Source organism: Xylocopa sonorina, chromosome 11, assembly GCF_050948175.1.
Source record: "Xylocopa sonorina isolate GNS202 chromosome 11, iyXylSono1_principal, whole genome shotgun sequence".
Lineage (NCBI taxonomy): Eukaryota > Metazoa > Arthropoda > Insecta > Hymenoptera > Apidae > Xylocopa > Xylocopa sonorina.
Window position 1 is genome coordinate 744,853 of NC_135203.1, and position 22,335 is coordinate 767,187.

Sequence of the window (22,335 nt, forward strand, 5' to 3'; positions counted from 1 at the left end):
CCACGCTATCGCTATACTAGAATATAATTTTACATATTTATATATATAATATTCTGGTCTAGATATATTATATATATACATATATAAATATATACGTTTACATGTCGCGATGTTCGTACTAACAAGTTTCGGTGTTCCATGATAAATTGATCGTTTTGAACAGAAAAAATGTATACACATATGTGTGCCATCCTATTTTATTGATATAATCGTTTATATTATACTCTATGTTAATGTACATTTTTGTTTATATAAGAGCGCAAAAATAAAAATTAAATGTCTTATTACAATGCTGCGACGAAAGATGTCAACTTATAGCGATAGATACAATTTACAACTTCGAAAAGAACTTTCTTTTTCATTCTATAACTTATTGCATATACACAAAAAGTTTGCGAAATATTACAGAGAATCAAACAGCGAATTATAAGTTCCACATTCGTCGCTTTATAAGTATGATGGCGAAATTAGAAAAGAAAAAAGAAGAAAAGGAATGAAAAGAGAAAAAAAAGAAAGAAAAGAGAAAAAAAGAAAGAAAAGAAAGGGAAAGAAAGTATACATGTAATAGAAAAAAGGGGAGAACTATTTGGTACTCGTTACGTACCAAGAGACATCGTGAAACAGTCTAGGGCACTCTCGTTTACATTAGTACAATTTGTTGTTACTTGGTATATCATCGTTCAGAAATTGCTTCGCAACATGACGACGCATAGACACATCGAATATATGGAGTAAGGACAGTTTTATCGTTCATTGTCCTACGTAATTGTATTAGCGTTAATAACAAAATAGAATTAATTCAAATATATTTGTCTTAGAAAAAGAATTTATATTATTAGTGAATTTACTATTCAAGAGTGATTCGCAGTATGACATTTGTGAGTGTCGCATAAAATGTAAATATACTTCGTATTTATAGGTTCTCATAGGCGTGTGTAGGTCAGGAATATGCAGCTCTAGGATTAACCAAGGAATTAGACTGAAGGCCACCCTTTAATATTTTTACAGTCTATTTTATCTATGTCTGATAACAACAATAAAAATTCTTAAATAAATATATCGGTATAATCATTGATGGAATATTATTACGCAATCAACTAGTTTCTTTTTTTTGTTTTGCCAAGAGTTGTAGGTTTATGTGTTTGTAATTGCGTCTTAAGCATAATATGCATACACATGTACACGGCACGTCAGTCATCGTATAGTTACAATGACCGGTATGGAGTACCACAAAATTACGTGAAATTCATTAAGACAAGACACATGTATCACTCTGCTGATCATTGCTATTTTCCTCTGCCTTGAGATGTACCCGACCTGGTTGTAGGTTTTGCTGGTTGTGGAATAATCGTGATCTCATCATTGATCTTCAATGGTTTTAGAAGGGAGTCATTGGATCTGGACGATGGAGATGAAGGTGTATTCTTCTTATCCATTACTCTTTTAGCTACGACACTATGTGCTGAGTATACGTGATTCTCAAACTGCTTATACATTCCAAACGTGGCAGTGCAAACTGTACATTTATAAGATAGATGCGCTGGTTTTAATGTCATTCCATGATCTCGCGCAACATGATTTAGTAATTTCCATTGATATACCTAAAAAATTAAGATCCACAGTCCTCAGGTATTGTGCTGCTTAAATTTATATCACCCAACCTCAGACACGTGTAATTTCGAATGTCGAAACAAACATGAAAAGGAATAAACTTACCCTGCCGCAAGCGGGACAACGACCTGCATCTTTTCCTCTGTTTGCAGCTTCCTGCATGCTAGATGTAACCAAACCATGGGAGCCAAGTAAATGTCTTTCGAGACCCTATAATGATAAAAGTGGAATACCATTTTGATTTTGTGCTTCTATATAAAAATGTTAAAAAAACGTCAGTTAAATAAGTAGAAAAAGGATAAATTTCTTTTAAAACTACAAAATGAAACTAACAATTTAATCTAATAAATCTTTAATTACTTGGTAGTTCAACTCATACTAGTTTTGTGTTCATATAGGAAACATTATGTACTTATGTACCTGATCTGTGAAAAATCGGAACTGACATTTTTGGCAATTCAATGGAGGTCTATTGTAAATCATCTTTGGATGTATTTTTACTTTGTGAATCCATTGCATATGATTCCGCAATTGCTCCAAATCCTGAAAATTACAAGTTTATAATATATATTATTTGTAAACTTAACTTTTTTTCAAAGTTATTTAGATGTAAAATGGATAATTTACCTTGATATAACCATCGCAGATTTCACATATAACAAATGTGGTTTTTCCACCAGACTTTGATGATGTTCCAGAACCAGGAATAGAGGTTTGAGATGTTGTACGCGGTAATGGTGTTATAGATATACTTGGTTGACTTAATAATTTTGCTGTGGGATTTTTGGAACTTGCTGTTGTGTTCTGAAAGATATAAAGTATTCCAATTACTTTTGACGAAATTATTTTCTGAAATATAGTATTCACAGTTAAGTGATAGATGGTGTTCATCAAAACAATTGTATGATAGAAATTAGAGTTCTTAATTCGGAACAGTTGCATAGACAAACAAACTGTATTACATTTTAAATTCGGATTGCTTTTACATAAATGTTTCAAGAAATTCTTCATAAACTTTTCCACAAATTCTGAGTAATTCAAAATCTACAAGTTGATGTGAGATGTTAATAACAAGAGTAGGCAAATTCTCATAATGCAAAATACTACAATGGACAAAAAATATGTTACCGAAACAATTAAAAAAAGGAAAACAAAAGAACTAATTTCACTGCACACTAATGATATGTTTAGCCATAACTTTACACATACTGTTAAATCCAATAAGCAGCTGTGTATAGCTCTGATTATGGTAAATCTTAATAAATCGGTTATAAAAGCCTTTTCGCACCTGCGGAACACATTATTCATGCGATCACAAATCTTAAGAAAAGTCAAATTTAATCTCCCTGAAAGGTTTCAACAATTATTTACCTGAGACGAGGAGAATCTAGAGAGAGAGTCGATTACGTTGGGTACAAGTGCAATGGGTGTGGGTTGACCGGAACTGCCGCCGCTACTGCTACTCACTCCCGAGACAGCCGACATGACAGTCCCAGAGCCACCCACCACCTGTCACCACCCATATATTTTTTTACTAATTCTCAAATTTTTAATTATTTAATTTTGTCAGTCTGTTTAGATTTTTCCATATAGATGTATCAGTGAAAAGAAAAAACAAGCTGATAAGGATTCACTCGACTAATAAATGGCTACACAAAATAAGATTTCTATTTTAAAAAACGAGTACATAACTTTTCCTTCTGAGACTAATAAATTTTAATATTAAATGAAAATAATTATAAGAAATCTTGTAAAAACATGGGTATACTATGCATATCATCTGTGTGCTATAAACGTATAATTAAAATATATTACTTTCAGAGCATGACTTTACATCATTATCATTGCTCATACTGTTAATAAATCCTAGTAAAATATAGGACATTCAAATACAGTTTACATAGAATATGACATATATACAAATATATAATACAAAGTTCGTCATATAATTAATCTGCCATAAATATTTTTATTCAAGATTTCATTTTATTAGAAAAACAATATGAGAAATAGAAATGAGAAATTGTTTACCTGGAATATTTGGTTACTACCGAATTGGTACGAAGTAGGGACCAATAAACCGGACGATGTTGGACGATACATCATTCCTGCAACATTATCTAAAACATTCCGGGTACATTACAATCGATTTTATCAAACAAATACATAAAGTATAATATTTGATTATTAATTTTAAGTGATAGAAACTTACCCTGTCGTATTGTTGTACCACCTGGCCGTAATGTTTTCAAATCTGAATATCTCGGCTGCATAGGTGGTCGTCCTCTTCCGCGGCCAGTAATTGGAGCAGGTAGCAATTTTGGTAAAAGCGGCTGAGGTCCTTTACTACCCATTGCCATTGCAAGTGCGCTAGGATTTGCAGGACCAACGGGCCTCGTTCGGTTTAATCTTGGAATCTTTGCCGGTGGTTCCCAATCAGCGGCTGGTTCTAAATTCTTCTCAGGTCTGAACTTCTTGGTACAAGCAAGTATATGTCGAGTTAATTTGCCTTTCTGGTTATCCTCGAATGGACAATTGGGGCATTGATGAAAAGCTGGACCACGTTCCAACCTCCCGCGAGTATTATGTTCTGCTTCCATGTGGAACAAGATGTCATGAGGGCTTCGCACTTCGATCGGGCAAAAGTTACACTTGTAAACGTAATTACGCATATGCGGTGTCTCCAAATGATGCTGCATGACTAAGGTTGATTCTGTTTTAAAATTACAGAACTCACATTTCTTCAGTTCTAAATGGAATGGTTCATTATTTTCTTTACTAAATTCTAAATTCTTAATGAGTGAATTTATAGCTATTTGAGTCTCTGCCGATGTGCTACCTTTGCCTTGTTTACGCTTTTGAGTCCGTAAAAGATCAGTTTGTACGTATTCTTGTACAAGATTCATTCCAATTTGCATGAAAAATTTTCCCAATGGTAAATCAAAATATGTCAGTATTTTATTCCTATCATCTTGCCTTATATCTTGTTTATCACTTATACTACTGAATCCAGGTTCGGCTATGTCTAATGAATTATCACCTCTGTCTTCGCCATCTTTCTTACTCTTAGAACTTCCTTCATTTTCACTTTCATCACTTTTATCTTTATTTTTCTGACTCATATCTAGCGAATCCTCTTCACACTCTTCACCCTTATCTTCCACACTCCTGCTTTCTTCCCTTTCTTGTTCTTCTAAGCATTTTTCTAATTTTGTGACAAACTCTTTCAATGGTTTTAGAGGTGGTTTCTCATATACGTACGGTACTATAAAAGATGGTGCTTCTACTACGAACATGTCATCGGTTAAAGTTGGTAATATAGGAGGTGTTACTGTTGGAGTTACTGTAGTCATACTGGTAGTCTTAGGGCTTAACTGTGCAGTTTTCGAAGTCATCGGCACTGGTGTAATAGTTGTTCTCATATTAGGATACATAGTTTGCGTTGTCATACCCATTGGAACTACTGAAAATGAACTAGTACCGGAAACGTTGTGATGAGATTTACTGCTACTCACAGGAACACCGCCACGCCCAGAAAGTATAGAATTTGTGTCTATAATAACTAAAGTAGGTTCTTTCTTTCCTCCCTTTACAGATTTACTGCCAGCGGCTATTTCTACCAGCCGTTTCGTATCGTTAACTACAATAGTTGTTTTACCACTGCTCTTCACTGGTGATTTGAGTTTAGAATTCTCTTTGTCTTTACAATCGATGCCAGCCAAAGGATCTTCCATCTTAATTTCCTCAATGTCCGATCCATCGTCCTCTACTTCCTCTTCTACTTCTTTTTCTATGTAACTGGTCCTCTTTATGTTACGAGAACTCCTTCTTGGTGTAATACTACTAAGATCTACTTGCTTTCTCGATTTTCTTTGCTTCAGGTCTTTATTAGCACGTTCTGGTGATGTATTATGTCCATTCTTTGCACTGTCAGTTATTTCTTCGATATCGGGACTACCGCAACTCCCATTCTCTTCACAGATCTTCACGTCAGATGTATCGAAACTACTATCGGCAATTTCGCTACTATCGTTAAGCTGTATATCACTACTGCCCGATAAATTTTTATTATCGTTAAGAGTAGAATTTTTCATAGTGAACACATCATCGTTATCAAAGTGTATCTCTGTTACACTTTCATCAAGACATTCTACGTCTGAGTTATTACTCTGCTCGTCAATTTCCATAGCATCCAACGATGTGTTTTTACACTTATCATCAGTCTTAGACACTTCACTAAAATTGTCCGTCTCACTGACACCCTCTGACGATTTAGACATTTTTGAATCATTCTCCGACTCTGACATGTCACTCCCTTTACTTCTACTCTGAGCTATCCCATTTTGTTCACTATTCTCAGATTCTAAACCTGGTTCTTCAATTTCAACATCCATTCTATGTTTGTCCTCGTCGTCATCTTCTTTCCCGCTTGCTTCCCTCTCCCCGCTTACTGCACTACTAATTTCTTTCGACGCAAGTTTAGATGTATCAGTATCGGCATCAATGAAATCTTCTTTGACATTATAATTTCCATTAATCCCATTTGGAATCAGATCTGCAAAACATAATAGGATATACTTTATATACAAAAAAATCATTATTTTGGTACAAATTTGCAATCTAATTGTAGAATATTAATCGCATTGTTAAATGATATGTTAACGAAATGTATTTGTGATCAATTTGACACACCGACAATATAGAATTGAAAAGTATACCATCATACATGCATAAAAGTGTGTGGACTAAGTGTCACACATATATATAGTTCTCGATGATGTTCAAATCCAAATTAAATGTTACAAAATATAGTGAAACACAGTGGCTCGTGGCATAATAAAAAAGGAAAAGAAGAAAGAAAAGAAGAGTCCAATGACAATATCACTTTTCAACGAGTAATCAAAGAAAGTGTGGAGTAAACAGAAAAGTGAGAACTGGATAGAGAAGATCAGAGTAGTGTTGAAACAATTTGAAATAGAGACAGAGCGTACCTTTAAGAATCTTATCAGGACTGGTCTGAGATGAGTCCTTAACAGGGGGTTCTTCCAATGTGCCTTCCATGGAGCCACCACTGTACAGTTGATCTAAACAATTAAAAAGAAGACAAATATAAGCAGCTCGTGGCGACGACGCGTTTCATTACATCGACGATGTGAACATGAGGGCGGGGAGAGGGAGAGAATTTTTAGCGGGGCCGAATTTTTCAAAATGGCGCTGCGAATTCCGTAGTCCTATTTCCTTGTTCCCATAACCAATAAAGTTTGTGGCACGGTCGGCTTCCAGGCGACGCGTTCCTGAAATGTGTCCGGCTCGGCAGGGTAAACGTCGCGGCACGCACCGTTAAAGAAGCGGTCAGAGGATAGGGAGTCACCCGTGGATAAAAAAAAAATGATCGGACGAGCCGAATCCTGTGAAGTAGCTTGAATGGTTAGCGTCTCTCAGTCAGTCACCTGCACTCGCCAGCCACCGCGTCCGAGCGCCAGCAGCCAGCCAGCCAGCCAGCCAGCCAGTCAGTCAGCCCTCCACCGTACCTCTCCTCTCAACCTTCGCAACCTACCAACCTACACCTATACCTACAACTTACACATCGAACTTTCGCCTTTCGTACACATCCGCGCACGTATAAATATACACGCGCGCACATACGACCTATCTACTCGGTGCCCACGGGTGGGCGCGCGCGCGCGACCGCACAACCTTCCGAACTCTCTCTATACTACCATGCCGGACAACACACCAACCACCTACGGAACAACCCTATGACCCGTCGAATCCGATTGTGACAAGCTGATCTCCCACGACGATGCTACACACGGCTTTCCTTTACGAATATTCAATCGTTTAGATCCATGTGACTAACGAGCGTAACTCGCGAGCCGAGAAACATCGTAACACGGATTAATGTATATACGTGACGAAGAAGGAACTAGATAAACGCGGACCATTTTGCCAGATTATCTATATAGATCTGATCCACCCGATTAGCGTTCTTATTCGAAGCACTTACTACTAGAATTCATCGAGTTACTGTTTGCTTTTGTAAAGAAGCAAACGGTTCAAAACTTCATCCCGAGAGGACTCGTCCGTTATATTGGGTATAATCATACCGATGTATGAATTTCTTTATGAATCTATGAATCAGAAGACGTTAACACTCTTCTGAAAGATGCTGAGCATATTTTAACCTACACTCTTTGATGTTCGCCTTGATGTAATGTGCACCTTAGTTCGAAGTAACGATAACGTTATTCGAAATAGATTGGGAAACATAAGAAAGAACTCGAGAGACCGGTAACTGAAAACACGAGGAATCCCGGTTAGTTATACTTGTCCGGGGTATGTCTCGTGCTACTTAACTCACTATCCACGAATCCCGGCAGTTCTATGAGGTAATGGAACGCGTACAAACTCCATCCGCATCCTGTCACCAGGCACAAATATACGCACCTGACCGCTTGCTGTCCTAAACGATTTTCTGATACCGCGACATTTTCACAACCTGCAATCTTCAGTGGCGGCGGTGGAGCTACGATTCGTCCTTATACGCACGATACACGATTTATTCACAAAACCTGTAAATAGTGAACATTCATCGCTGAAAATTAGGCACCAGGGGGCAGGCGCGACGTTGGAAACGCTAAAAAGTTATGCCCAGGGCCGTCGTAAAATCGTGGGCTCTTATTATGAGGGTTAAGCAGAAACAAGGGGGTCGCAGAACAGAGGAGAGAATTTTATGGTACATTCCTTTCGTCTAGACGGTATTCGAACCATATTAAACTGTTTTTCATGCGAGTTTCATTATAATATCGTCCCTTTGACATTCGCGCGAAAAATCAGAAATAAGTTGACGAATAAATTTCTTGTTCCTACGTCGGTAACAGTCATTTAACGATATCGATTCGGTCTATTTATCTCAAAATTGTTTAAATAATATTAAAACAGAGTTTAATTAAACTGTTTCTTTTTTTTATTTTAGAATCGTGTGCTGTGTTGAAGGAAGATAACGACGCATAACTATACGAACTATAATTAAATAATTAAAATGAGAAAGAAATATTATATATTTTTTTTATTCAATTAATTTAAACAATAAGGACCATGATATTATTGCAACTTCAGTATTTTACATAAGCACTTTGGGCAGAATTCTATTTCATCTTCTGCTAATCACGCTCGTAGATAGACAAAAACTAGCGATACAAGATTACACTATTAAAAGAATAACCATTATACTTTCATACAATTAAAAAAATTCATTATTTATCATTAATTTCAATTTTTCATTTTTCATTGAATTGTTAAATTTCGCATAAAACAATAATAATGTAATATTTTTAGTTTTACTAAATAATTTTCAACATGCAGATGCTATATTGAAGCATTTCATATAATTAACGAAACCAAAGTCAAGTTATACGAATATTTCCTTTTAATAGCGATCGATATATTATAAATGTGTAATATTACTACGGTAATAGTAATCTATTTGTACTACAAGTTAATCGAGTAATATAAATGTTAAAAAACATTAATTTAAGTGTCGTTACTATCCATCGGAAAACAAATCTGTTTAATGAAAGATAAAGGAGTTAAAGTTGTAGGAAATGCGCAAGGGAATTGAGAGGATCATCACGGCCCTGGTTATATTGTGTTATTCGGTACCACAACTGTACAAATCATAAATTCAACAAATCAAATCGCAGGTCCCTTAGCGTTTTTGTGCGATATCTGTTCTCATCTACGATCAAAATGTGAATCACTCGTGTTTACGGATTTATTGAAATTTAGAAAGCTGCCGCCATCTCTTCATAAGGGCTGGCTTAACTGTTGAACAGCTGCCGTGGTGGTCGCTAGCCGATCGCGATTATCCCCCCAAAAGAGGACCAATAATCGAAACACGCACACATCGCAAATCCCGCGCTATTTAAATTCACTGACCGTTCGCAACCACTGATAAATATTCGGCTACACACGCGACTCCTCCGACACTTGATATACACCGTTTTTATATCAAAATTATTCACATATACTTTGTGTTTATTTGGGTACGACGTCACGGATCCTTCTTACCTTCGTCGTCGAAAACTGCCAAGATGGCGACGATAATCACGTGACCGCAAATTTTATGACGTACACGTAATGTTAAAGGGACGAAACGACCAGTAACGTTTGTTATATATCGTCACGTGACCGAGTACACGTGCACATCCAATGAGAGGCTCTCCCAAGAATAAGGACAATCTGCAATTGCAACAATGTGTAATAATGAATTGACCAGCAAGCCCCCGCCCTTTTCCATACGTTCCTTCAGGAAATACCTCGATATGATTCATCTGAGGATATCTGTCGGAAATCATTGCAATTTTCATGATTTTTACTTAGAAACAATAATGTATCTTTTCGTTTACTTTTTATACGTACACTATGCGCCAATATAGTTCGTTTTATTTCAAACAATTTCCTCGCATATCATTATTCTTTGTTTAAATATTAAAGTAATCAATTAAATATACAATTTTATAAATTTTTGAAAATTAATTTAGAAAGGTTTCTAGTTTTATTCATCTCTTTTCTCTCTTTTTGGTTACATCGAAATTTTTAACAGTATTTTAAAAAATAAGGTTAGAGTTGTATGTACAATAGTATTTACATTTAAAATATAAACTCATAGACTCATAGTTTAAACGTATTTGTGTTGTTTCATGCAAACTTGTTATCAAAATTAAATTATCTATATATCGTTACATTAATCTTAGAGAAAAGCCTTACCGTGTGTGTGTGTGTATGTGTGTGTGTGTATAACAAAAGTGTACTTGAAATATCTTTTTAAAATCAATACTATCTATATACAATGTCTATGTTATCCTATTTTATATATTTTAATTACTAATGCATATATTTAATGCATCCAAGTGTAATATTACAGATAATCATTATCATCATCAACATCATCATCATTGTTAAAAGATAGCACAACCCTTTCCTTTTTCATTTTTTTAATCTTTTTTTTCATTGGCTTGTCTAATGCATCAGATTCACCTTTTGTTATTTTATTTTTCCTGAATATAATTTTCTTAGATAAATCTGCCGGGCCATTAGCTTCTTCTAAAATTTACAATTTGCGTGTGATTTATTTATCATCCAACTTCTCAATTATTGCATTTGAAAATTATAAAATGTATACCTTCCTCCTTTCCTTTCTTATAAGCATCTGCCTCTTCTGCAGTCAAATGTTGAGAATTTAATACAACTACAACAGGTTTTTCCTCTTCGCGTTCTTCTTCATCATTATCTGAAACTTGCGGTAATACTTCTCTCTGTTTGAAGAAGTTATTTAAATAGATCTTTATGCTAGTTATAAATAAATTAGTTATAAACATTTATTGTGTGCAACATAATTAAAAGACTATGTATACATATAGCTGTCTATTCATAATCATATATATACATATTTCTTTTAATACATTTCTATATTAATTACAACGGATTAGTGGAATATAATTGCATTAGAATTCATAATTTTCAGATTCAATAATTGTTGTTGCATCATGAGAAACAACAATATATACCTTTGTTTCTATTGTAGGTCCTTCTTTATATCCAATTTGTTCTTTTAGTTCACGCAAAAATTTGGGCTCGTTTGGTTTAATATATGACACATTATGTTTCTTCCTTGACATTTTGTTACTTTTCCGTTAATATTTTCAAGGTATAACCTCTCTCTAACTTAAATTCATCATAAAATAATAGCGCGTGTAAACATAAAGAATTTATAGTACATAGATAGAAAAGTGAAATTTATCTAGTAAGATTCACTAGTACATTATTTCTAATAGGTTGGTACAATCGAAAACTTATATGAATTTTATGTGTAAGTTTCTATTTGTGATTTTGACACTCTCTCTCCTCTCTCTCTCTCTCTCTCTCTCTCTCTCTCTCTCTTTCTCTCTCTCTCTCTCTCTTTCTCTCTCTCTCTCTCTCTCTCTGGTCTGGGTATGTGCTTATAAAACATCTTTACGTATATAACAGGTATTATGTAAAAGATGGTAAAAAGTAGACGGCTTCTGAAAAAAGAACATCTTTCATTTTTGTAAAAACTTTTCGTATATTTCCAGTTTCTACTTCATTTCCATTTCAAGAAACTACAGGGTATTGTATAATTCCAACTTCAAAATAATACTTTTTAGTAATTTCTTTCTTTCACGGTAACGATTATGTTTCTATTAACGTCCGTCACAGTTTAAAACTGTTTTTAATCAATAGTATAATCAACTATCAATAAAAATTTGAAAAACATTTAATTAGGACTATGAACGTCGATATATCTTTTTTTAATGACTCGTGACTATCAGTAGGAAATCATTTGTTGGTCAAACGACATTTTAGTTAACCAAATTTGTAAGCGATAATTATACGTATCCGAGAAAAGTTTAAAAAACGCTGGTCCATTCTGCTCTCGTTTGATAAGAATACAATAACTGTCATGATATAAAGCTAAATACAAAGGTTTAAATGCGAACAAGCTCAATGTATGTTATACCCATCTTAGTTGGAACTCCTAGTTTCATTCGGCAAATTATTCTTGTTTTAGAGTACTTGGGAATATTTGGAGTTTTATAGCGTTTTTCACATCTTAGTATAATCGCAAATGGTTTTGCCTGTCTCGAGTATTCAAAACATTAGGTCGAACGAATAAGCTAAGCAGGGCAGTATGATACATGTTGGATATATCATTGTTATCCAAAATTCGATATAGTAATTATGCGAGTATTTTTTATTAGAGTACAGTTTCTAATCAAATTGGTGATTTATAAACGCGTTACCTCAGAGTTATTTAAAGCCCTTAATTTCCCATCAGAATGGCTAGACCGACGATGTCGAACTTGAGTGTGCGTACTAATAATATATCCACCTTCGTCCTGTCGATTATGTTTCTCCATCTGAATTACAGGTATGCACCGTGGCGCTGGCCCGTCTAAACACTCACAGCTTAAACTGGCATCTAATTCGCTCTGATATGGCGGTGGTATCAACAGACTTTCGGTAGACTTAGTGGGCTGGAAATGTCTACTGGAACTGCCCGAGTAGGTGGTGCTACTGCTTGTTCTTCTTTGAACGGTGCCGGTGGGCGTTTTCGCCCGTCCATGAGTACCCTTTCCGGGTCTCTCGGCGCTGTGCGTTTTTATCGTAGCTGTGTCTAAATAACCGTATCCGAAACCGTAGCCACCGAACGCCTTGGTAGTCAGATTGTCCCAGGATTTTGGCTTGGCGTATTGAAGGCACGGTGGTGGTCGTTGATGCACGCTTGGATCCCAATAGAGGGTATCCGTGCTTAGGCTCGTTGAACAAGAGGCGACGCTCTCGGCCGCGGTTGAAATGTCGCTACTGGTAATGGAATGTAGACTGTGCCCGGATGTGTGAGAGCAACTGTGAGCGCCATGTTGCTGTTGTTGCGCTTGCTGTGATTGTTCTCGTGCATGGTGGTGTACTTGTTGCTGTTGCTGTTGTTGTTGTTGCTGTTGATGATGATTTTGTTCGTTTCTAGCTCTTCTTTGCTTCTCTCGACGTCTACGACTGGGCACGCAATTCGGATCGCAGCATGGACTAGCCAAGTCGTAAGCGTCCAAACTGCCGCTATCCGATTGCTCTCTACGACGGCTGGCGCTAGAAATGCAAGCAACGCATAGACTATTTTGTGGCGGAGGGTGGAGGACAGAAGGGTCACCACTTGTACTTGACTGTTGTTGTTGTTGACAGGATTTGTGCGATTTCGACTTGGCTGGTGTACTGTTCATTCCGTTGGTATGATGATAGCTATGCCGTGACGAAGTGGTCGCGCCTGATTCACTTGACATTTTCGAAAGAAAATGGTGGTGATCGCTTCGCGAACGGGGAGGACCTACAGCTACCAGGCAAGCGGTATTCCGCGGAACTAAACACGGACGTCCGTCAGGAAACTGTAAATGCATTCATTATTGTTTTCTGTGTTGCGGGTATTCGAATCAATCTGGAAAATAAACGAATAATTTCTAGATTACCACGTTGTAGAATAACAGATGTTCCGTGGATGTAGCCGGTCGACAACATTGGATCGTGGAAGAATTGAAACTTGATGACGGCGATGGTTGATTGGGGTTATTTGTAATCACATTATTAGGCGTTCTCTTGCGCGCTGGCAGTGAATGGGTTTTCCATCGACCCATGAGAATAGACCGTTCTCGCTCGCAAAGTCTGTCCAATTCCCCGAGGCGTGATTGGAGGGCACGTTGCAATTCGATATAACGCATATGTAATTCCACCTGGAAAACATTATCCATATCGCGTTAACGCTGAGATCTGTTCCATTGTCTATTAATTGCGAACTATATATGTCCTTTAGGTTTACCTTTCTTACACAGTCTTCAAAGGATACGACCATTCGCATCCTGGTATCACAGTTCTTTATGAAATTGACCAGCGTTTTATGGTCGGCTCTGTCCATTTCGTGGCCGTTTATCGAAAGTATCACGTCACCCTCTCGCATGCCGGCTTTGAACGCTGGTCCATCGTAGTCCACATAGTCGACATACGTGACCATCTCGATTTCCTGTTCCCTTTTGTAATGTATTCCGTAGCTCTATACAATTTTACGTAGATCCATTAAAATCTTTTCGTATTTGGCTTAGAATTTTATTCTCCGCGACAATTAGAAATTTCAAACGAACAATTCCGTTACTTATATAAGCAAGAATGTTACAGAAACGTTACCGTAGAATATTTTGCGAAGCTTACAAGCAAACGATTGCGTACGTTACCTGTAATGTGAAACCGTACGTGCTATTTTTCTTCTCGACGATGATTGTCCGACGACGTCTATCTTCATCCGTTCGTGTCACTCGATCTGATTTCGACCTCTCCAGAACAGCCTGCAGAAAGCACAATAGAACGGTAACTCCCTAGTGAACGATAAAAAGAATAAGGCTTCTACTTGAGACTTCAACATCGCATATTTTAACAGACGAAACTTATGTCTCAATGAACTACACGAATTTTACTAAACTTTCTAGCGAATCTACATTCTACAAATATAGCGTCGCAACAAAAACAACGTAACCCAGAGATATATGTGATGCATTTTTCGAATAATTCGCGTGGTGAATTTAGAAGTGAAATAAAATCGATGTATACATCTACCAAAAGGGCAAAAAAAACAATATCGTTATAAACAAGAACAAGAACAAGAACAAGAAAAACAACAACAACAACAACAACAACAACGATAACATCAACAAAAAAGTAAGAATCAGATAATAAGATTCAACACACGTTGTGCAACCCACAGAATTTCCTTGACCACGAAAAACAACTCGAAATGGGCAACAAGAAACTGCTCGAGGAAGGCTGTTTCAGCAAATAAAAATCATTCTTTCGATACACGAGTCGATGCAATAACATTACACATTCCACGACACCACTCCATTCCTCCTCGTCGCTGTTCTTAACGCCGGTACGGTGCTGTTGCCCGGCCACCTCGGTATTCTGCGGCGAGTTGTTCATGATTACTCCTCGTTAAAACGCAATGGATAGAAAAACGCAGGACCGACCGGAAATTAACCCTCCCACGAGAATAATCCACCGCGAAGGATCGCACCGTCCGGTATCGGTGGATCCTCTCTCGTGGCTTGAGATATCGGTTGATGCTTTACTTTCGAGCGTGGTTTACTTTCCCGTTTCTCTCTCTCATCGTGCTTACATTTCGACAGGCGACGCGTCAACCGACCAACCAGCCAGGCCGCGAGGTTAACGTGCGTTTAGGCGCGATTATATATGCTCTTTTATTGTTATCTTCCTTCCCGGCTGGTCGCCGGTTTCCAATGCGCCTGCCCGACAATATCGGCTTACAACCCCGTTCGCCGTTTGGTGGCAAGCGCCGAGGGTGGCGGAGGAAAGAGAAAAGGAGGAAGAGGGGAGCAAGAGTGCGCGCAGTCTCATCTTCGCGATTCCAGCCCCTTCCTTCCGTCGCCTTTTATCGCCCACTTTCCTTTCTTTCCTCCCTTCTCTCTAATTTCGTTGGACAGGAGTAACTCCTGGCGTGCAACGTCCTTGCTGTTTGCACACAAACGGTTATCCTCTCGTGTGAACCAACTTGTACAATTTTCCTACATTTTGAATCAAATTCTTTTCTTTCTTTACGTAATTCTCCATGGTTTTATACGTTCTCCATTTCTGTGTTTCGATATTTAGGTTAACTAGCCGAAAGAACGTTGGCGAATGCGAAACGTTTTGCCTGTTTCTTCTCATTGCTAGACTGCTTCCATTTCTGTACTTCGTCGAACTATGTACTGAACGACGAGAATAAACGGACGCGACGTCGCCATGGTCTCTGATGTATTTTTACGAATGCCTCGACAAACAAAGTAAAACGTAGTTGAGCAGGAAAGAGGTGCATAAAGGAATATGCGAAGACAAAGTTCCAAAGAAACGTAATCATAACATATAATTAGACGGAGAGACGTACATCGGATTTCGACTCTACTTCTTTTTCTTCTTCCCCGTGCCACTTTTTTTGTCAACTTTCTGCGCGTTCTTCTGCACGGACGCTTTGTTCATCGCCTCTTGTTTCCACAAAGGTGGCAGTGGTGGAGGTTTAAGTTTCAGAACTGGTACATGCCTGTAAAAATTAATTATCAACCTCGTTAAACTTTTTTTACACACATCTATATTCTGTGCATTGATGTTAATTACAGAAAATATTCAAAAATATAGTCACTGCTAAGGCACTGTAATAATAAGTAGTGGCAACAAAAAAATGATCGGTGTTTAAATCTACTTTCGGTCAGTATTTAAATCAACTTTTTGGTCAATATTTTGTCATCAAAAAGGGTAGTATAAAAATACCAAAGGGACAATATAAATAAGTAGAAAAAGCATAGTCTTAAACTCATTCCATTATAGACTTATTATAAGTCGAAATTACATTTAAAAATGTATTTATACGTAAAACAAATATATGTATATAATGTTTCATTTTTAAGTGTAATAGTGACGCCATTTATATTTAAATACTGACAAAAAGGGACTAAAATACAAGGCATAAGAGATAACAAATAGTAACAAATATTTAAAGTAAATTGCTAAAGACTGTAAATATTGTTGTTATCTATGACGCAGTGAGATCGTAGATAACTTTACGTGTACTTTAACCTTTCGAACCTAATTCAACACAGGTCATATTTACTATATTCTACGTCATAACTTTGATTATTTGTAAACGAAAGAATCATCTGAATGTGCGTCAAATCAACAATCACTTAACGTTAGACAATCTTCTATTTAGAAATCACGTTCGAATATCAATTTTTTAATTTTCAACTACCAAAGCTGACTAAATCGTACTTTAGTGTCATTTGTATTGCTTGGATGGATTTGTCTTGCGTTACATTGATCCATATATTCGACTGGGTTCTTGGTTTCATGCACAATCCTTTGGCCACGTAACATTCCGCGTTATCACAATCCTCCTGAGCCTGGAACTTCCTCTCCCAACATTCCCCCCATTTCCGCAAACGTTCCTTCTTCTCCGCTTCCCGTTTCGCCGCTCTTTCTGTCCGTTCTTTCTGTTCCCTCTTCTTGAATCGATGTGACTTTTTCCCTCTACCTTTTTTCTGTCCGGCTTGCTCCATCGTTTCCACGTTTACTGTTATTCGTATCTAGCCTTCTCTAACGCTACCCAGTAATTACTTCTTCCGGGTATTTTAATTGCGGGAAAGTTCCTTTTTTTGTGGACAGCAATACTTTCCCACGATTTTATGTCAATTAAGAAATACGTGATTGTGATATTGTTTCTAAATAAAGAGCTGCTTGCACACTTTCGGTGAAAATATTCAATAATGGCGTCATACCGGTGAATAAGTTGACTGAAAATGGAAAAAGAATTAGTTTTATTTACGGGTATATCGATGGTTTATAGGAGAAATATTTTGCAGTTACAATTAGTTTAAGGAAGATTAATTTTATTTTCTTGTATAATATTAGAAATGTGTAGTTAAAGAATTTCAAAGAAATGTTATTTGATTACCATATAAAACTTTAGGATGGCTGAGTCCAATACATGTTGTATGCACACAGAATTTTGCATAAAGACAGTTCGTTAACGAAAGGTTAAGTATTGAAAATAAAGGCTAATTAGATGACAACTTCATCCCTTTAATTCCTATTTTTCTCTGATATTTTATTTGACAACTATTATATAAAAAATTTTTCAAAATAATACAATACTTTTCCTTTACTCGAACTTACAGTTATGTGAATTATAAAATTTCTTTCATTTTTCAAGAGCAACAGTGTCTCTCATCATTTTAGTTTACTACAGTTACAACTGTAATCCTTGACAGAACATCCACATTTTTTAATAATCTCTTTAGTAAGCAAATCGCTGAACCCTTTCGGTGCCATTGAGAAGAAACATTTGCAACAAGTTGAACAAGAATCTGGTTGGGTACAAGGAGAACATTTTCCTACTGCGGCTGCCTGTTGACGTATGTCTTTGAACGTTTGTTCAACCTCTGAACAGCAATGCGAAGTTTCGGAGGCAGCTGGTAGTTGCCCTCGTCGACGTGCCTTTGGAAAACGTGGTGGACAGTCTGTCTGTTTCCTGAAAACAACGTTATTAAAAAAAAAGTTACTTTTGCGTTTACAAAAATAGTTTATTTGGGTATTAAAGTCGAAGAAATAAAAGGTGTATTTGAGTGTAATCGAAATACAGGTAGTTTAATCTAATTAAATTGCTTTCGATCATTGCATTCGAACGCGTTTGATTTGAACAAACAAGCCTTTTCTATCACTATTTTCAATTCGTTATGGATAAACTTTCGCGTTACTTCTTTTAATCATTGATCGACAATTTTGTCTTATTTATATTCTAAAAAAATAGTAACCACATATGCAGAAATTGACGTATGTGTAAATTAAAATAGAAATAATCGCACATTTGTGTACAATTCTTGTACCATAAAAATTAAATGTTTAATATTGTTGATAATATTTAACAGAAATGGCCAGAATTGTAACATGGAAATTCACTCAGAATTTCTTACCTTAGGGGCAGAATCCATGGTTTCAAATTAAGGCGATGGTATGGGTGTGGCAATCATGAGGTGTTGACTCTTTGCACTCTGAATTATTTCATTGCCAATAACTCCCTATTATTTTAAATGTTTTATTTGAAATTTGCAATTCAACAGGCAGTTCTTCGACTGACTTTTTTTTACTTACCAATGTCGATGGTAGTCACACTCGACAAAGCAGTGCAAAGGGTTAACCCCTTCATAATGATTTCCTCCACGCAAAAACAAAGTTAATCTACCCCCTCGTTTATCTCTTTAAGGTAATTCGGTATTTTCGAAACTAAACAGACTCACGTTACAAACGAGAGAAATTTTATTCTTTAAAAATTAAACAAATCTGGTCTCCCCTTATTAATAAAGGAATAAAATCAAGCCGTTGTGCAAATAACTTTAAAAGATGATAGAAAAACGTATGAAAAAGGTGGGACATTTTTAATAGCGCTATGCCTCAAAGAGTTAAAGCATAACAGAAGACGAGGAAACAAGTACCCAGGAGATCCCCGACGAGAAGGACAGCAGTGTCGTGGACCAGAATCAGGCATTTCGTGGTTGACAGATACCAGAGGAGGATACGAGCAGGTTTGTACAATCGGCGTTGGACAACAGGTTCTTCCGATAGACTCGCCGCTATCGTCAATACGTTTCTTTCGGCAGGTACACTTCAGTGGAGCTGGTGTGTTGCATTCGGATGGTATTTTTTTGCATTGGAAAACGGGACTGTCATCGGCTCCCTTGAAAAGGTACGGTTTCCTGTTGTGAGGGATCTGAAACTGGGTAACGATCTTCTTCCCGAAACAGGAAGCTCTTATGTAAACTGTCACAGATCCGACACATTGTCCGGTCGCTGTCGCGATATTGAACGTATCTTTGATAGTCTGACAGGGATTCGCTACTCTGAAGACTAGTTGACTCAGCACACCGTTTATAATGGCTTTCGCCTCGATCTGATGACTCCCAATCAGCATCACATCTGGTAATATTCCGGGTGGTAGCTTTTTGTAGACGGATAATTTTATGGGGAAGGTGGTCAATGGTCTTTGGAGAACGATCGATGGTAACGCGAACAAACAAGATTTGCCTTTTTTAAAGACTTGCGTGTCGCCCTCGGTGCAACCGCAGCCATCCGTTAGGGCTTCCTGGCAAATGTCAATCGGTGGCAGACTGAGAATCTATGGAATTATGCTTGGAGTAGTATTCGAAATCAGTTTTTGCGTTTTGTAAATGTGACTTAAAGGGAAATCATTGATGTATTTAGTACAGTTTAGTTATTACTTGAAAGGAAACGCAAGTGCATGCAGGTAACAGTTCATCTTGCATCGCCCTTATCACCGGAATTTTAACTCTGTCGACTAGAAACTCGATTAAGAAAAGTTGTTGCTCATCTGCCATTTCGTCTGAATAGCAGCATTACAATATTTCCAACATTCTTCCTATAATTGACTGGACTATTATTATAAAAAACCGGCGTTATCGACTAACCCTCAATTTAGACATTTTCATCAAATTGAACGATTTGAAAAATTTCAAAACCTACACGGAGGGCGCCACTGCCCTTAGTTACCACTGGGAACGTTGATTTCAAAAGACATCACATATGTTTGTTTATTCTGAAAGTGGGGCAAGTCCATATTTGAAAAAAATGAAAATAATGATAATTGTAGATAAAACTTAATATGATCTTTACATCTGTAAATAATTTATTTTTTAACAAAAAATCGACTTGCTCCACTCTCAAAATGAGCAGCACCATACAGTATTGGCACTTTAAATTCATTCTTCTGCAAATCAAGTATTTCTATTTAAATATCTTATTTGAAAAAAAAACACCAAATATGAACTAGATATAAAAAATTTAATTCGAAAAGATACAGATATTTAATAAAAATATTTTTAAATATTAGTAAATACTGATACCTGTACTTTTTGTAAAGAAATTTTTAATTTTTCACTGTTTAATTTATATGTGGTATACTTATAAATAAAATTAATATTCCAATACCGTATACAAAATAAGGACAATCGAACTCTCGAAATGTGTTCCAATTTAATAAGAGTAGGAGACATAACGTATCAAATACAATTCTTTTCATCTCTAAACGAAAATAGTTAAAAACAATCCGCTCAGTTTACTTCTTTTTCCTATTCCTCTTCTTTCTCCTGTTCTTTTTATCTTCCGTCTGTATTTCCCTAGTTTCGCACCTAATAGGGGGCCCCCTTTCGGGCCCTTTCGGAGTTTTCATCTCTAGCTGTATGTCCGACTTCTCTCCGACCCCGACGATACCCTTTTTTCCAATCCTGAGCACAAACACGTCGTAATTAGGATCGGAACCATCTGCCCCTGCGGCTTCCGACTCAGATGCAACTGTGACTGTCGGTTTCTTATCCTGGCCGGTATCCATGATCCCGGATACCTTCAGAATCACCGCCTTTCCGCACGGTTGCGCAGCTCCTCGACTCAACTCGATCAGGCCAGTCTGCTTTTGCGCGTCTGCGCAAGTCTCCGGTTTTGATCGGGAAATCGTAATCGGAGTTGATTCGGCGATCCGTTTGCGGCTTACGCGCGGCTTTAATGTAGCTCCGTTTGGATGTCCACAAGGGGTACACGGATGTTCCTTTCTAATACAAACACAACAAGGAGTTTCCCCTTTCACTAATTCCTCCTTCGAATCCCTGCAAACGTCTCCGATTCGCGAATCAACGATGCGACACTTGTATGCCGCTGGCTTCTGCTCAGTCTCGTCGGTCTTGAAGACATACGAAGAGATGATTCTATCCGGCGGCGATTCGAATTCCGTGACGATCGTCTGCCCAAAGCCGGAGATTCTAACGAAGATAGATATGGCGCCAACTATCACATCGTTGTGAATTAATGGGATTTCTCCCTCGAATACTCTCGGCGGTGGTGCCATTTTGTGCCAGCACTGCAGCATCTCCTTTCTCAGCGCGGCGAAATGTTTCGACAGGTCTACTTCTCCGTTACCAACCATCACGTCCGGTTTCACGGCCTCCGGCATTTTTTTCTGCACGCACAGTTTTACGAGCAGATCGAATAATTTGTTGATCACCGTGTATCGATTGATGGCGAAGATCACGGAACGACCGGAATAAAAATACTCGATGTCTTCCGCTACACCCGCTTGGGGTTGAAACAACGGATCCACCGAGGTTATCTCGATCCCATCGTTTCCGGTGAAGTCGAGGAATTCGACGGAAATGGTGGTTGGGACAAAGAACATTTGGTTGAGTTTCGCTAAACGTTCACTGGTCATGTGCTGGATGAAGAATTCTAGCAGGAAGAGGTATTGCTCTTTAACGTCCGGAATAGTCGCGTCGCGAAGCGTATTCGGTTTGTCCTCGCTCTCTTTCGAAGCTTTCTTCTTCCCATGGTGACCGCGCTCCATTAATACAACCTGATCGACTCAGCGACATTAGAGTGGCCTAAACGGGTAATCTGCGAGGTTTACTAAAGATTTTCATCGATCAACACTGTTTCGATGATAGACTAGGAATTTTCATCTAATTACAACAAGTAGGTTAAGGTTTCCTTGTGAAGTTCGCTCCAGGGCCTGGTTTCTCCTTTACAATCGATCGATTGCGATGGCTTCGGTCGAGGCGAGCA

General features: G+C 37.5%; 5 protein-coding genes and 1 long non-coding RNA gene across 15 annotated transcripts; 1 reads left to right on the forward strand and 5 right to left on the reverse strand.

Annotated features, from left to right (window-relative positions):
* Nucleotides 1-181: 181 nt before the first annotated feature.
* On the reverse strand, nucleotides 182-9,701 carry Mep-1 (zinc finger protein MEP-1). 7 transcript variants are annotated; one of them, XM_076905001.1, is made up of 10 exons: nucleotides 9,682-9,701; nucleotides 8,059-8,183; nucleotides 6,603-6,695; nucleotides 3,824-6,166; nucleotides 3,643-3,731; nucleotides 2,983-3,120; nucleotides 2,239-2,415; nucleotides 2,032-2,154; nucleotides 1,717-1,821; nucleotides 182-1,601 (listed from the first exon to the last, which is right to left on the reverse strand). In XM_076905001.1, exons 3-10 carry the CDS (start codon nucleotides 6,670-6,672, stop codon nucleotides 1,287-1,289), a joined length of 3,360 nt encoding a protein of 1,119 aa, XP_076761116.1. In that variant the 5' UTR covers nucleotides 6,673-6,695; nucleotides 8,059-8,183; nucleotides 9,682-9,701; the 3' UTR covers nucleotides 182-1,286. The 7 variants fall into 7 exon arrangements, with proteins under 7 accessions (XP_076761116.1, XP_076761114.1, XP_076761113.1 ...); XM_076904999.1 differs by having other exon boundaries at nucleotides 9,550-9,700; XM_076904998.1 differs by having other exon boundaries at nucleotides 9,382-9,700.
* LOC143429388 (uncharacterized) lies at nucleotides 2,392-2,989 on the forward strand. Its single transcript, XR_013102525.1, has 2 exons — nucleotides 2,392-2,470; nucleotides 2,612-2,989. It is a non-coding gene; the product is annotated as an uncharacterized LOC143429388 (long non-coding RNA).
* An 830-nt stretch (nucleotides 9,702-10,531) lies between the features above and the next one.
* On the reverse strand, nucleotides 10,532-11,392 carry LOC143428908 (uncharacterized protein KIAA1143 homolog). Its single transcript, XM_076904184.1, has 3 exons — nucleotides 11,181-11,392; nucleotides 10,796-10,928; nucleotides 10,532-10,716 (listed from the first exon to the last, which is right to left on the reverse strand). The coding sequence occupies exons 1-3, from the start codon at nucleotides 11,289-11,291 to the stop codon at nucleotides 10,532-10,534; spliced, it is 429 nt and encodes a 142-aa protein (XP_076760299.1). The 5' UTR covers nucleotides 11,292-11,392.
* An 885-nt stretch (nucleotides 11,393-12,277) lies between these two features.
* LOC143429203 (uncharacterized) lies at nucleotides 12,278-15,163 on the reverse strand. Of its 4 annotated transcripts, none has more exons than XM_076904702.1 (5): nucleotides 15,049-15,163; nucleotides 14,406-14,516; nucleotides 13,997-14,227; nucleotides 13,653-13,910; nucleotides 12,278-13,568 (listed from the first exon to the last, which is right to left on the reverse strand). In XM_076904702.1, exons 1-5 carry the CDS (start codon nucleotides 15,145-15,147, stop codon nucleotides 12,420-12,422), a joined length of 1,848 nt encoding a protein of 615 aa, XP_076760817.1. In that variant the 5' UTR covers nucleotides 15,148-15,163; the 3' UTR covers nucleotides 12,278-12,419. The 4 variants fall into 4 exon arrangements, with proteins under 4 accessions (XP_076760817.1, XP_076760816.1, XP_076760815.1 ...); XM_076904701.1 differs by having other exon boundaries at nucleotides 13,650-13,910; XM_076904700.1 differs by having other exon boundaries at nucleotides 14,917-15,163.
* Nucleotides 15,164-17,771: 2,608 nt separating this feature from the next.
* On the reverse strand, nucleotides 17,772-20,105 carry LOC143428909 (uncharacterized). The gene is made up of 4 exons (XM_076904185.1): nucleotides 19,989-20,105; nucleotides 19,206-19,885; nucleotides 17,967-18,244; nucleotides 17,772-17,884 (listed from the first exon to the last, which is right to left on the reverse strand). The coding sequence occupies exons 1-4, from the start codon at nucleotides 20,103-20,105 to the stop codon at nucleotides 17,772-17,774; spliced, it is 1,188 nt and encodes a 395-aa protein (XP_076760300.1).
* A 737-nt stretch (nucleotides 20,106-20,842) lies between these two features.
* LOC143428910 (uncharacterized) lies at nucleotides 20,843-22,117 on the reverse strand. The gene has a single exon (XM_076904187.1). The coding sequence runs from the start codon at nucleotides 22,115-22,117 to the stop codon at nucleotides 20,843-20,845; it is 1,275 nt and encodes a 424-aa protein (XP_076760302.1).
* Between the last annotated feature and the right edge of the window lie 218 nt (nucleotides 22,118-22,335).